Source organism: Cryptomeria japonica, chromosome 1 (genome assembly GCF_030272615.1).
Source record: "Cryptomeria japonica chromosome 1, Sugi_1.0, whole genome shotgun sequence".
NCBI classification, from domain to species: domain Eukaryota; kingdom Viridiplantae; phylum Streptophyta; class Pinopsida; order Cupressales; family Cupressaceae; genus Cryptomeria; species Cryptomeria japonica.
In genome coordinates this window covers 443462325-443477069 of record NC_081405.1, presented here as the reverse complement: position 1 = coordinate 443477069, position 14745 = coordinate 443462325, and the positions used below count along the sequence as shown (strand labels likewise).

The 14745-nt window shown below is 34.8% G+C and overlaps 1 protein-coding gene across 2 annotated transcripts in view; it reads right to left on the bottom strand.

The window, feature by feature from the left end:
* Nucleotides 1-3927: 3927 nt before the first annotated feature.
* LOC131064663 (callose synthase 3) overlaps nucleotides 3928-14745 on the bottom strand; it is a 154731-nt gene continuing 143913 nt past the window's right edge. Inside the window, exons 37-42 of one of the 2 annotated variants that reach the window (XM_059218549.1) lie at nucleotides 6635-6747; nucleotides 6235-6464; nucleotides 5264-6061; nucleotides 5095-5145; nucleotides 4669-4854; nucleotides 3928-4554 (exon numbers count right to left, since the gene is read on the bottom strand). In XM_059218549.1, the coding sequence (XP_059074532.1) occupies nucleotides 4312-4554; nucleotides 4669-4854; nucleotides 5095-5145; nucleotides 5264-6061; nucleotides 6235-6464; nucleotides 6635-6747 (1621 nt within the window). In that variant the 3' untranslated portion in view covers nucleotides 3928-4311. Of the gene's footprint in view, nucleotides 4555-4668; nucleotides 4855-5094; nucleotides 5146-5263; nucleotides 6062-6234; nucleotides 6465-6634; nucleotides 6748-14745 lie in introns of those variants that run through there. The other variant, XR_009372084.1, reaches the window with a different exon arrangement.

Here is a 14745-nt window from a genome sequence, read left to right as displayed (position 1 = left end):
AATGTTAGATGATATCCTAGGATATCATATATCATATTGTATCTTGCAATGGATAAATGGTTTTGGATTCATTGGATTCATTGTAGTGCACTTAAATCATGTGGTTAGATTATAATGGAATGGATTCAGGATGCTAGATTATTTATGAGCATATGGGAATTAGGAATATTTGGTATTAGTGTTTTCAAATGAATTAGGAATATTTGGTATTAGTGTTTTCAAATGATCTTAATAGGGTTAAACGATAATTGCATTGTTTAAGATTGCATTCATGATAGATAGATTGGAAATTATTTTGCATATGTGCATGAAAGGAATAATCGATGATAAAAACGGTATGCATTGGATTAATTGTGATTGTGAGGTTATTGATTATGGTTAGTGTAGCGTAGAAATTAGGATTCATCAAAAGATAAGTAGATCAATCAAAACATTAGATAATCAAAGCAATATCATGAGAACACTCATTGAAATGAACCTAATTCTAAAGCACATTCAATAGAGGCACAAAAACAAAGCATTTAAAAGAAAATGTCATGCAAACCATATGCTTCTTCCATGCGGCTCCATTGTTGTTCTTTCCTCTTCAATGAGTTTGTGGATCTCACCTACAAGTGCTCACACAATTGAAAGCAAAAAGCTCAAGAGTACTAGAACGAAAATTCGGTAGTTTGATAGAAATTCGGACTAAGGATTCGAAGGTCAAGGGATTCAAGGATTTGATTGAAGAAAATTATCCAATTTATAGAAGAATTGGATAAATGACAAGATTGGCATGATGCAAATCAATATGAAAAATTATGACAAATTATGCACTTTCCATGCACAATTTGATTGATTGATAATTGATGACAAATTATGACACATTCTATGTCAAAATTGATTGATTGTCAATTATGACAATTTATGACAAATTGAAATGTCATTACCATAGAATTAGGAGATGAAATAGGAGGGAAAAGAAATTAGAAATTTGAGAAAATAGAAAATTGAAATTGATGAAAATTAGAAAATTAGAAATTGATGGAAATTAGGATTTAGTGAATCAATTAATAATTTTTCATTTATTAATCAATTCACAAAGAGGAATAATTAGCCAATTAAATGAAGATTTAATTGTAATGAGGAAAATTAGGATTAATAAATAATTTAGTAATCCTAGAGGAAGAAATGGAAAATTAGGTTAAATGACTAAATCATAAAACCCTAGAAGACGAATTAGAAATGCGAAAATGACAATTAGGTCTTGATTGAAGATAATTAATGTCATGATTTTGAATTGATAAATGACCAGTGCGACAAAATGATTTGATTAAGAAAATGCGCCAATTGACGAGGAACAATGACAAATTGATCCAAATTGACATAATTGAGACAGACAACGATCGATGACAAATCGGTCGCAAAATGACAAAATTGACAAGTGGACAAGGATCGACAACAAAGTAGATTGCAAGATGACAAGATAATGACCACGATCGATGACAAATCGATCGCCAAAATGACAAGATTGATAACGACCACGATCAATGACAAATTGATCGCAAGATGACAAGATTGAACATGACAACGATCGATGACAAATCGATCGTTAAAATGACAAGATTGAAGGATTGATGATAAATCGACAAGATTGAAAAGAGGACAAAACCCTAATTAGGATTGACGATGTCCAAAATGATAAGATTGATGATAAGATTGATAAGAGAACAATGATTGATGACAAATGAATACACACATTGATGCGACAGAGTAAAATCGATCAAAATCATGACTGGATAATGTTGTCGACAAGACCAAATTCGAGGATGAAATGATTGAAGAATGTAGAAGAATGACTCGATGCTCGCAAATGATAAAGACCAAGTGCGTGACATATGAGAAATGTTAATGCAACGCAAAAACCTAAAATGAGGCAATGCGCAAATGTTAAAGTATGACCTCGCAAGCGTTTGACCATTTTTGGGTGTCTACAGTTAGTAGTGTAAGTAATGACGTTGAGATTCTCTAGGGAAGTTGGATGTTATGTTGAGTTAGTTTCGCTTGCATATTAGTTCATGAGATTATATGCTTAATGATTATATGTTCATGTTGATATGTACATATTATGTAAGTGAATGTTTAATGTAATTGAGTAGATGATTATATACATTGCAATGATGTTTTTTTTTTAAATTAATCTATAATTAAGAGAGTATTTCCGGATTCGATTGTGTGAAAGATTTTTGCATCAACATTTCGGATCACACTCCGTGATCACATTTTTTTTTACTCTTCATCCTGATGATGGATCACAAAGTGTGATCCGAAATGTTGATGCAAAAATCTTTCACACAATCGAATCCAAAAATACTCTCTTAATTATATGATGGATTGTGGAAATCTCTTAGAACTGAAATTAATCTACGTTAGTATGTTAGTTTGCCTTATTTCTCTAGGGTATTTTGACGGGCAGACGTGACATCAATCCTTGCCCTCTATTCTTTATCCTCATTTTCTTCACACATTTCAAACCCATGCATGGCAGCATGAGTGAGTATACTGAATAATTATTACTGTGTAGTGCTTTTTATGTTTTTAAAAAGTTGTTTGTTACATTTTATAAAGCTTGGTCAACATTAGATTGTGGGCAATGCATTCAATGTCTAATTAAGTTCAATGAATTGAGCTGCAAAAAAATGTTTTAGCAAATACTTAAGTGCTATTTTACTATCTTTTTGGAAATTAACAACCTAGACTAACCTATTAAAAAAGCACTTAATAATATGATACGGTAACAAATTAGGAACACTTGGATACTCCATTTTAATAATTTGCATTTTGAAGTTTGCATTTTTCTCCATTTTAATAATGTGTATTTTGAAGACCTTCAAAGCAGGATTTGAGATTAAAATTGTTATCCCTAAAAATTGTTAGCCAAAGGCAACTATTTGTAAGGATAGAAATTAGAGCTCGTGAAAAGCTTTCCACCAGTGTAATAGGTTTCAGATTTTGATCACCGACTATAAAGTTATGATGCCACCAAGTTGGGATTTTCTTTTTTTTTTTTAAATTGAATTTTGTGGGTAATTTATCCACAACCAAACTGTTCATTCCAAATTCCAAAGGGATGTGGTGAATTCTATTCACACTATATAAACTGAATTTCAAAGCTAATAAAATATCTTCTTGGAGAACTGCATACATCTCTTTCAAGTTTGCTGCTCTAAAATCGTATTTTTTACAATACTGCAAATTATATGCTAGATATTGTTCTCTTAATCTATAATTCAGATCAAAATACAACTAGAACTTCCGTTACCCATTAAACAGAAGTTTATAAATACACCTATAATTCCAACATTGATAGCATTAGAGCGATTGAAACTTAATATAGCTTCCCATTGTTAATTTTTAATGTAATTGATTTAATACATATAAAAATTATTGGAGATAGCATAGGCATTCAACATCCACATTCATTCACATAATATCCATAAAACAAATGCTGGACGACGCCAAAAACTAATTTGACCATACATTTTCTCATTTCCCTGACCAATTTGACTAATGGTTTCGTGTCTTTTAATTTAACATAAAAGTACAAGTAAAGTTCAAGTCAAATTTTATATCCATAGCTGTCTAAAACAGATTTTCGGTAACTGAAATTCCTTAGAAATAGTTTCCCTTCCAACTTCGCCTTCTCAAAGGTTGGATACTTCACATTTCATCACAACTACGTAGTAAATTTGTTTTGTCAATATAGGCCTTCACATACATAATAATAAATTTATAGTTGGTCATGTTAATTGCTAATATTCTATGTTTATTAAAGAAATTATCAAACTTATAATTGATCATGTTAATTGCTAATATTCTATATTTATTCAAGAAATTATCTTTCCATTCATTCTCTTTCAACCACAATGTCTGTTACCACCTTTGCTATTTTGTTCAAAATGAAAGCATACTTTACTAGAAATGTACAATTAAATTACAGAAAGATCTACCAAGTAATAAAATACCCAAAGTATATATAGTAAGTATCCTCACTCTCACAAAGTGAAGCTAGCTGGGCTTGCGCTTGACCAGCTACTCGGTCATCCTCACTAAAAGAGAATTTGACTAAATAAAATAAAAAGTTGGCCAGGATGCAAATCATCCACCGATAACAAGATAATCTGTACAACAGCAATATTATTTTGAAAATGTTCGAAATATTTTGAAACTGATGTCTGCTACTTGATACACAACCCTGCCCTCAAATATTTACAATGTTTTCAGACTCATGTGGACCAAAATAGAAAATCCGTGTCCACATGGTAATTAATCTCAGCTTGTAGAAGACCAATCTTTTTTCCTACCAGCAAGAATACGTGAAATTTGTAACCCTCTACTAAAGGCTTGATTGAACAGCAAACGGGTTTGAAATTCCGATACGAAAGGAAACCAAGCTAATATAGCAACTGGTGTGAAAAGCAGCAATCCCATTACATATTCATAACCTCGAGCAAGAGCACGAACCGAGTCCCACATTCCAGTGTGATGAACTAGAGGCTTGCAGGCTTGTGCAATCTAGATAAAAGGAAAATTCGTATATTAGCCCGAGGAGAAATTGTTAGTCTTCTACTCCAATCAGACACAGGAGGGACCAGAGAAAGCAAGTATAAACTACAGAATGCCACCTACCTGGAGCAGACCCCATCCAGTAGGCATAAATGCAAGGATGCAGGCAGATAAGTCAGCTACTGTCAACCCGCAGACAACAAAGAGAATAGTCAGAACTGACATGAATCCGATGAAAAGAAGTCCTTTGAGAAGCCGGAACATGAGCTGAAATTCTGCACTAAAACTCCTCCTTCCTACAGATACAGTCTGCGATTACCAGGATGGGCCGAATAAAAGTTGAAGTCAGGTCTTCCAATTTCATAACACCAAAAAATAACTTACGTAGTTAACAAGCAGTTTTTATCCATACACAAAGCAGCGTTATAAATGTATACTTTAGTCAAATAAGAACAGACAACGATACAGAATAATTGTATATATCTATTATTTATTGAGCGCAATGGATTTGTACATAAAGATGGTAAGCAACAGGATTGACTACCCTACCTTCAATACCCCAAGGACAGCTCCAATAACAAGCCAAGATAGCCCATAGACCTGGAAGTCGGGGATTGAATAAACATGAGAGCGTGAAAAAAGTTACTTCTCAAACAACTTATGGTGAAAGATAAATACTGTAACAATGAAAATATAGTAGTAAACGTGTAAACAATACCAAAACACTACGATTATCATGTGCAATATTTAGGTGGTAAACCAATCCATATTGGTAGAGGAAAAATCTAAGTGATAAGAGTATCTCCCAAATTCGTCCTCGCAAGCCTGAATACTTGAGATGATCCTGTTCCTCATCCCACCATGATTCCCAACTTTTTTCTTGTGGTACACCAATCCCTCCACGACTGCTTATCCATTTGTTCCAATCTGTCCAGTCATCCACAATCTTTTGCCATTCGAATCCAGAAGGATTAAACAGGAAAGGTGCAAAAAGCCATGTCCCAACCATAAACCACATGGAAAATGTTATTAAGAGATAAGCGACAGTGTTACGATAGGATTGGCCATAGACATTGTATACAATCAAAAGCATCATCAACTCAATTCCTTTGACAAAGTGACTGCGTGAGTAGAACCGATAGTTATCTGCAAACTTGGCATGGAAAACAACAAATCCACGTCCAGTAGCTCTGTATTTGGCTCCTCCGTGAAGTAATGTCCGTCCATAGTAATGTGTCTTTGTACCAAGAGAAAAAGTAAAGAAAACGGAGGCTAGCTGCAGCTGCATAACAACAAAATCACTTAATGCAGTACGAAACCCTCGTTCTAGACCAATTTCCATCACCATTGGCAAGGCCATCAAAAGACCCAGCTGAACAAATGACTGTGAAGCAAGGGCTGCTTCTAAGGAAGTATTATGTTGTACAGCAGCTTCATGCAACATTCTGTATTCAAGTCCACTTAAAACCAGATATAAACGACCATATAGAAAAACATACACTGTAAGAACAGTCACCTGCAATAAAAATACCCGAAGGATTTTGTCATTGATATAAGAAACCCTGGTGAGATGCAACAGAGCAAATACACAAGATCTCTTGATATATCACTTGGAGCACAAGACTACTCTCAGCTATCAATAGAGGAAAAGACCTTTAACAAACAAGATGGAATGCAGTTAATCCATACCAGAGTACTGAAATAAAATCCAACTGTAGTGAAATAGCACGACATCATTCGAAAGAAGTCAAACCGATGTCCTAGCCGATAAATATCACGGCTCAAGGTTTGTTCACCATTTCCATTTGCTACCTTTGCCTCAAATAGTGATATTTGATTGAGTCCGACATCACGACCTTTACCAACTTGCATGTATTCATGATGAGTTACATTTCCTTGTCGTAGGGTAGAATTGAATCCTGCATAACATATGATAATGTTATGTGCCAATACATCTTTCTTGAAAAGTTTATGGCAACAATATGGTTCAACCAAAAAAAAGAGGTCAACTTTCACAAAGCTAGATCAAAACCTCAAAACTTAGTAAGTTACCTGGGCCTAGGACAAATAAATAAAAGGAAATGCTTACCTGCAAATATGTCCTCACTTAAATTGATTACTTTTGAAGCTTTACTTATGCCACCTCTTGTCAGGTGGAATAATCTATCAAATACATCAGGATGACCATAGTGAAATCGAACCCTGACACCATAAGAAAAATGAAATCACCAACAAAAGAAATTATCAGTAAAACAAGTCAAACAGTATTTACCTATTAATGGTTTGCTGATGACAAAAGCAAAAGTTAAATTTGAAAGCCAAGCAGGCATGTGGGAAATCATCAATAAAGCCAACATTAACCATAAAGTTTGATATTATATTGCTTTTTCCAGAGTATATGGTAGTACTTTATTGGTTTATTGCACGTAATTATTTTTTATGTATGAATTGCCAAGTGCATGTGAACCTCCGCTAGCTAGTCTTTAAGAAAAGAGAAGATGGCCACCAAGGGGATTTTTTCTCATCCAATGTTCCTACATTAGTCAAAAAGGAAATGCCCTCTACCTGATGGAATCCCTGGCATAGCGGCTACATAGTGCTTTTCTTTGCCTGGATGCATAGACATTCCAAATTTTCAATAATCATCAGAAGGCACATATGGTCTACCCGGATAAAATAGGGCTCACACATATCATAATATAACTCCAAGAAATGCAACAGTGAGCTGCCATTGCACATCAAAACAGCCAGCAACAGGACTATGAAACAAACTATTATTTCTTAGCCCCTCACCAGACGTTTTTGCAGCTATAAAAACCACATTTCAGGAGCGACTACCTGTCATCTGTTCAAGTTCTTCACTCATTTATTTCATATTTTGTGCTTCTATCCCTTTTTGTGTTGCTTGCCATTAGTTGACTGTTTCAGGCAGTTGCATTGTTGTTTCAGGCCTCAAAATATGCCATATGTATCTATATACACCAATTGCAGAGCTGTTTCTTATGTGCAACCTTCCTGAACATTATTTCACATGAAAAAATTCACTGCCCTCACAATTTCTTGTTTCTTGTTTCATAAACATAACTTCAACTTTAAATTACATGATCTAGCCTCAAAATATGCCATATGTATCTATGTACATCAATTGCAGAGCTGTTTCTTATGCACAAACTTATATATAAGCATGAGTTGGGAATCATAATGAGGTTAGCATGTGCCCAAAAACCCAAAAAACCCATGGAATCCTAACCACATTGTTGTAATCTTAGTCACCGGATTCGCCGAATTTCATGGTTGAAGTTCAAAATTCAGCGAACATTAAAAAAATGTATAAAGTTCGTTGAAATTTGTCGCTAAATTCGTACGGAGCACTTTGTATTAAAGTTTTTTCAAAACAAAATTCCCCCTGCTCGCGGCCAGGGCACTACATATTTTTTCAAGGCATGACAACAAAGAAACGGTGGGTGAGAAGATATGTTTTACTCGACATGCCACCACAGGATCAGTCTGCTCGAAATCGTGATGGCTGTCGGACAATAGATTTGGTAGTGTTTGTTCTTGGCTTAGCTTTCATTCATTCCATGACTGCTCTCTCTCTCGCGTCATTTTTATGCATTCCCACTGCTCTCTCCTGTCGTGTTCCCACTGCTCTCTCCTGTTGCGACTTCTTTTGAAGAATTTAAATTTTCTTATATGTAGTTGATTTAAAACTTTTCTATGGTTTATAATTTTTTATAACATATATTTTATATTTGAATAATTTATATTTATTAAAAAATTAATATTATTTTATTTATATTAACATTTAATATATTTAAACTTAATATTATTTTACTTGTTTATTTTTATTTTTAAATATTAATATTTAATAATAACTAAACATATTTAATTTATATATCTTAAAAAATTACATATGGCAAATTTAATTCGAATTTTATACATTTCGAATTTTTTCCTGTCGAACTTCATTCGAATTTCAAAGCTGTTGAACTTCAAATTCGAATTCGAACCTGGTGACTTAGGTTGTAATATTGAAGGATTAGAAACCAAAGGTAAATCACAATGTGCCCAAAAAGTTGTGACAGGCATTGAGCCCTCATTTCAAAATTACATAATTGTGAATAACTTAAATAGCATGGCCTACAAGAGGGACTCCGTTGGAAGGTTTGCAATACCTGTAATTGTATGCTGGATTGGCTACCTAGAAAACCAGATGATAATTTAAACACTGCTAAATCTGCCTGGAATGCACTCATTGATTTACATAATATGTTTATCACAAAGTAATATTTCTTGCTGAAAATTTTCAAATCCAGACGGACAGCAGCCTTCAAGATGTGCATTACCAGATAAGGACAGCATTGTAAAAAAGAGCCATTTCTCCAAAAATAGAATATGGTCCTCTTATAAAAAGACATTTATACTGCAACAATAAACTACCTTGTTACCTGCAAACATAACAAGGGCTCTGCACCATAAAAACATAGACCAAAGGTCAAGTCCATGAGATATTCTAGCTCCAACCAAATCTCGAGATAACTCCACGAGTGTTATCCTACAAATATTTTGGCACTCAAGACCATAAAGGCTTCAAAATTCACTTACAAATGTCTAGTCCTCAACTCCATAGATAGGTAAAGATAAACTCCACGGAAAAATGTTACAAACCCAATTAGTTTGTCCTTAGGAGTATAGGAACTCTGAAGCAATTCTGATCACATGCCTTGATGAGAAATTTCACTCATCTACACAAACCCATGGATCTGAAACATGAAAGCATATGACAGCTATGGATAAAACCCAATCTAATTGGACATTTGAACTTGAGATCATTTTTTGTTACATGGGATTTCAATCACCAATACCACATAGCATGCACATGTCAAAAATTAGGGAATTACAAATGACATTTTTGCCACATAGAAACCCACCAAGTAATAGTTTAGAATCTAGATAATTAGTCATATGTTATGTCACTATGTGGTATACAAATCAAGCAATTGGGAAGCCTTTACAAATTCTGCTCAGGCAACAGCTAATGAAATGTTCTAAGCACAATCTCTCAACCATATCCATTGCCTTCACTCATTGAATATATATGCATGATTTTAATTAAATCTGGACAATCCTATAAAGGTATGCATACAAAAATTACAAGTTATTGGGTTCACTCAAAACCTAAGTTGCCGGATTCTTTCCTAGGAAGTCCCAGTCCTGTACCCAACCAATCTAGTGATGGGAGTGGCCAGGGCACATCCTTGCTTCCCTGGGCACTTCCAAGCACTCTCACAACATACATGCATGGATTTCTAAATAATGTCAAAAACGAACCAAAGAAAAGTGATTTTTAAACATTAATTAGAAAAAGAGTGCCTAAAACCCTAAAATGTGCCCATTATGTTTGATTTAAAATAAAGCATATCTATTTTCACACAAATTCATTCTTGTTTTGCCATTTTTGCATTTTAAAAACTACTGATACTTTTTAGAGGAGCGCAATTGAAAAGTGCCAAAGGAACAAATCTAGCTTGCACAAATGACATGTACTGATATAAAGTAAGTAGTTTAATAATTTCTTTTAGATTTTTGATAAATTTTTCAAGTTTGAGAAAAAAAAATTTTAAATGGGGATTTTCGAAATTTTAGTTGGTGTTTGTTTGGAACTTTTATTAGTTTATACGATATTGTAGGGTCGCATTTTTTTAATTTAAAATTTTGTAGTTTCTTATAATAGCAATCTATTTGGAATGCCCAATAGTTCAAGTGCAATGGGTCTTGAGGCAAATAAAGAATTTAAATATGATCAAGCATCTCCTCTATGGGAATATGCTATGAGGCTCAAACAACTTGTAGGAGGTTGGGCTTTTATTTGGAATTGCAATCAGTCCAGGGTCCAATTTAAGAGCTCGTATGGTCAATTGAAAACTCACTTATGTGTGAGTTGGCATGGAATTGGAATATGTGAAGGGCAAAACAAGGAGTTGCCAAAAGAACAAATTATGGCATCTGTTAGAGAACAAGACATTGATGGTGTTAGTGAGAGAAAAATTAAAATCTCTCTCTTTAGCAAAGAAAAAATCATCGAAGCCACCTACGAATTCTCCTTAAACAGTGACCTCCCAACACCCTTTCCTAGAGACAATGTCTATCCAAAAAGATCCCTTTGCTTCTTCTCAAGACAAAGGCCCTTCAGTTAAGGCACTTCAAAATGAGGTAAAAGACATTGCAAAATTAAAAATTGCATGTTGCATTTATGTCAATGGTTTTCCTCTCAAGTTGGTGAGATCACTATATTGGTAGGAAATGGTGGTGGTAATTTGTAATTCACCCTCTAGTTACATAGGACTTAGGTATGAAAAGGTGTAAACCAAATTACTGGCAAAGCCATTTTTTGTAGAGACATTACTCAAATCAATTAGGGATTCATGAATTGAAATAGGAGAGTTCATTATTTTTTATGGATGGAAAGATGGCAAATTCGAACTTTAATAAATGTTAGTGTGGTGTCTTCCAATGAGGCTTTTTTAAGGTGGTCGATTGAGAAGGGCAAATCAGGGATGTAGAATTCATTTTCAAAACCCTTAATGATTCCATAGAGGTGGTGGGATCAATTAGGGATTCATGAATTGAAATAGGAGAGTTCATTATTTTTTATGGATGGAAAGATGGCCAATTCGAACTTTAATAAATGTTAGTGTGGTGTGTTCCAATGAGGCTTTTTTGAGGTGGTCGATTGAGAAGGGCAAATCAGGGATGTAGAATTCATTTTCAAAATCCTTATTGATTCCATAGAGGTGGTGGGTCTTGATAACGTTGTCCAAGTCATTATGAAAAATGCAAAAAAAATGCCTCCTTAAAACCATTCAAGGTATTTTTATAGAATAGAATTCCCCTCTTTTCTATTATTGGAAGAACCATTCCGAACCCGAATAGGTGTACTTCAAGCCAGTGTTGCCCGGTTGAGCTAATAATACATTTAGGGAGCGTTCAAGCAGAAGCAATGACCCGCACCATGTACCATACATTCCCTTAACTTGGTGATGCAAGCAATGGGCACTTAGATATAGTGGATAAAATATACATACAATGAGGTCAAACAATCTAGATGTTTGTGACAAATCATCTTATGTCACAAGGCATCTTCAAGAGTTACACAAATATACAATTGAAGGTAAATTTAATTTATTTATGTTCAATTTATGCCATATTTACTTACAATTCAATTTTTAACTAAGTTGTCGATTCGGGTGCGAGTAGGAGATATAGGTTCGGGTATGCGGGTATGACAATTTTTTCCTTAGGTATGGCTACGAGTACATATGTAGATGCACACACACACATATATAATAACTAAACATTTAAATGGACTCGTAATAAAAATTTAATTTAACATATTAATGATATGCTATAATATAAAAAATAGATATATTATAAGTTTAATTTAAATTTTAGATTTTATTAAGTATTATACAAAATTGCATTATACTATTAGTATTTTAAGTTTAATTTAAAATGTAATACTTGATGGATCGTACGTTGAAGTATTACATTTTAACATTTTAATTGATATGGTTCCATGGAAGCTTTCCCTTTCATCGCAAGCAAAGGCAAGACATGATTTTCAAACATGAAATACAAAACGCAAAATATTTTGAATCTGGTGCAAACCCAAGGATGGACTAGGATCAGACCTGAACTCGGATCAAACTTGGACCAGCACCAAGACTTCGAGAGTTGAATCCGGTATCGTAGATTTTTAATGCATTATTAATTTAATAACTCATTTTTTACACAACATTAGGTTCATGAGACCCGATTCAAACACACAACTGTTTTGAGATAACCTATGAAGGTGTGAGGCATTAAAAGCCATAGTCATTAGCCAACAATGGAGTATTGGGAAGCAATCGAATTCAAAGAGAGCGAAAAAGGTCAAGTCATTGATCTTAGATGACAATTGGTCGGTTCTTGAGGATTGTCTTGAGTTTCACCGAGCCCACTATGACTATTGGTCACTATGGTCAGATTTGCTGATATAGGGGTCATATTTAGGGAAAATCTATGATTGCATCGAATTCATGATTAAAAGAAAAGGAAAAAGTCATTATAGTACAAAAGGAGAATGACCCTAAAGAAACATTTTTCTAAGTGTGGAAAAAATCATTCATCACCACTAGAAATTGATAAACACACCCTTGCATCTCTTTACATATGCATTATCCCCTAGATGTCATATCACAAAGATACTTCTTTGCCAAGGAGAATTGCACCATATAGAGATAGTGAAGTTGCTAATGGGTATTGTTGATCACTAAAAATGCTCCTAGGAAAACAGCCTTATGGGAAACTCAGTGATGGGGGGCCTACGCGCTTTCACTGAGTGACCTCCGGGATTTTAGAAGTCGACTCTTCATTCATTCGGGGGGAGAAAAGGGAAGGAAAGGAACATGAAAGCAAAACTATTCTAAAGAGATGCACTGGATGATTTTTAATGCAACAAGGAGAACAAAGAACTTCACATACATGTTATTCCGAGGCCCATTCAACAATCTACATGCCCAACACAGTAACCAAGATATGACCAAAATTCCTTTTAACATAAAGCAATACACACCACGCATCCACCAGATAACAAATGCAAAAACATAGTTTAATTGGCAAAGTATTAGGCATATATTTCTAAAGTTATGTCAGAATCTCAAAGATGCACAAAAAACTACTAAAGCATACTAAAAAACAGTAATCATAGAGGCCGCAGACACAGTTTGATTATCCCATCTTCAGAAATACAATCACAACTTAAAGGCTCGATTCCTATAGAATATCAATCTATATCTCCAAAAAACATAAGTTTTGAACCCTTTTTACAAAGCGCCCTTGGGCTTATATAGAGAAAACCTCTTTGATCTGAAACGGTGATTGCAACTGAACAACTTTCTGCATACCCCCCTTGTGTCCACCGCCATCATGGAGGTTGTTGCAGTTGTTGTGAGTTTGATCTTTGCATCATTATTTTCCTCCATGCGTGCAACATGGTTGCCACCTAGAAATTCCCTTTTTCTGTTGCAACCGCTTGGTCATGCGGGTTTCTGTTTTTTTGGCATTGACGATTCCTGGTTTTGCCACATCATGCCTCCTGCGGCCTTTTGTCTTTGAAAGGAACAAAGGCGCGCTTTTGAAATCTCCCCAAACTCAAAACATCTCTGGACTCGCGCTTTGTCAACACGTGGCACGCGGGCGAAGCTTTTGGAGCCCTCTTTTCCCTTCGCCGTTGGTTGTAAACAAAAAATAGAATACTTGGTCTTGTTGCAGTTGTTGTGAGCTTGATCTTTGCATCATTATTTTCGTCCATGCGCGCAACATGGTTGCCACCTAGAAATTCCCTTTTTCTATTGCAACCGCTTGATCACGCAGGTTTCTGCTTTTTTTGCATTCACGCTTCCTGGTTTTGCCACGTGATGCCTCCTACGGCCTTTTGTCTTTGAAAGGATGTAATGTCCCCTTTTTAGCGCAACATGATATGGGGTGTCGTTAGCCTATTCTGACACAGTCCCGAAGGCTAACAAGGACATTGGTGGGATCCTGAGGTGTTTTGGCCTGGGTGTTTTCAATTTCAGGCCAATCGGTGCTACTCTGACAGGGTTTCTAAACACTTACTATTTATAGTAAGTTAGTCTCCAAGCAGTGATTTGAAATTTTTAGTGTTTCCCTGGTTGGCATAATTATCAGTTAAAAATATTTGAAGGCGACAATGATTTAAAGGGATTATCAACAATGTTTTAATATTTAACAATAAAGTGTTAAGTTAAATTAAATATTTAACTTTATCGTTATATTATAAGGTTGGGAATATAAAGTAATGTTTAAAATATTAAAAAGTTCCCTTTAATGTGTGCATTGTGGGAAATAATATTTTATTCTAAAATGTATTATCCCACATTTAGGAAATGAAGTGTTTGCATCCAGGAAGAAGATATAAATTGAGGTTGAGAGCTCTCTTTTGGGGTATGCTTGGATGAGATTAATGTTATGCTGTTGGATTTCGTAGGGATCTGATTATTAAGCTTGGAGGACGGAATCCCTCTTCGCTAACATTCTCTTCGTTGTTGAAAGACACAGTCAGGAGGATTAATGGTTTTTTCATTCAGGAAACACATTGAGCTTCATCTGGTGCTCTCGCATGAAGTTTTTACAGGGGTT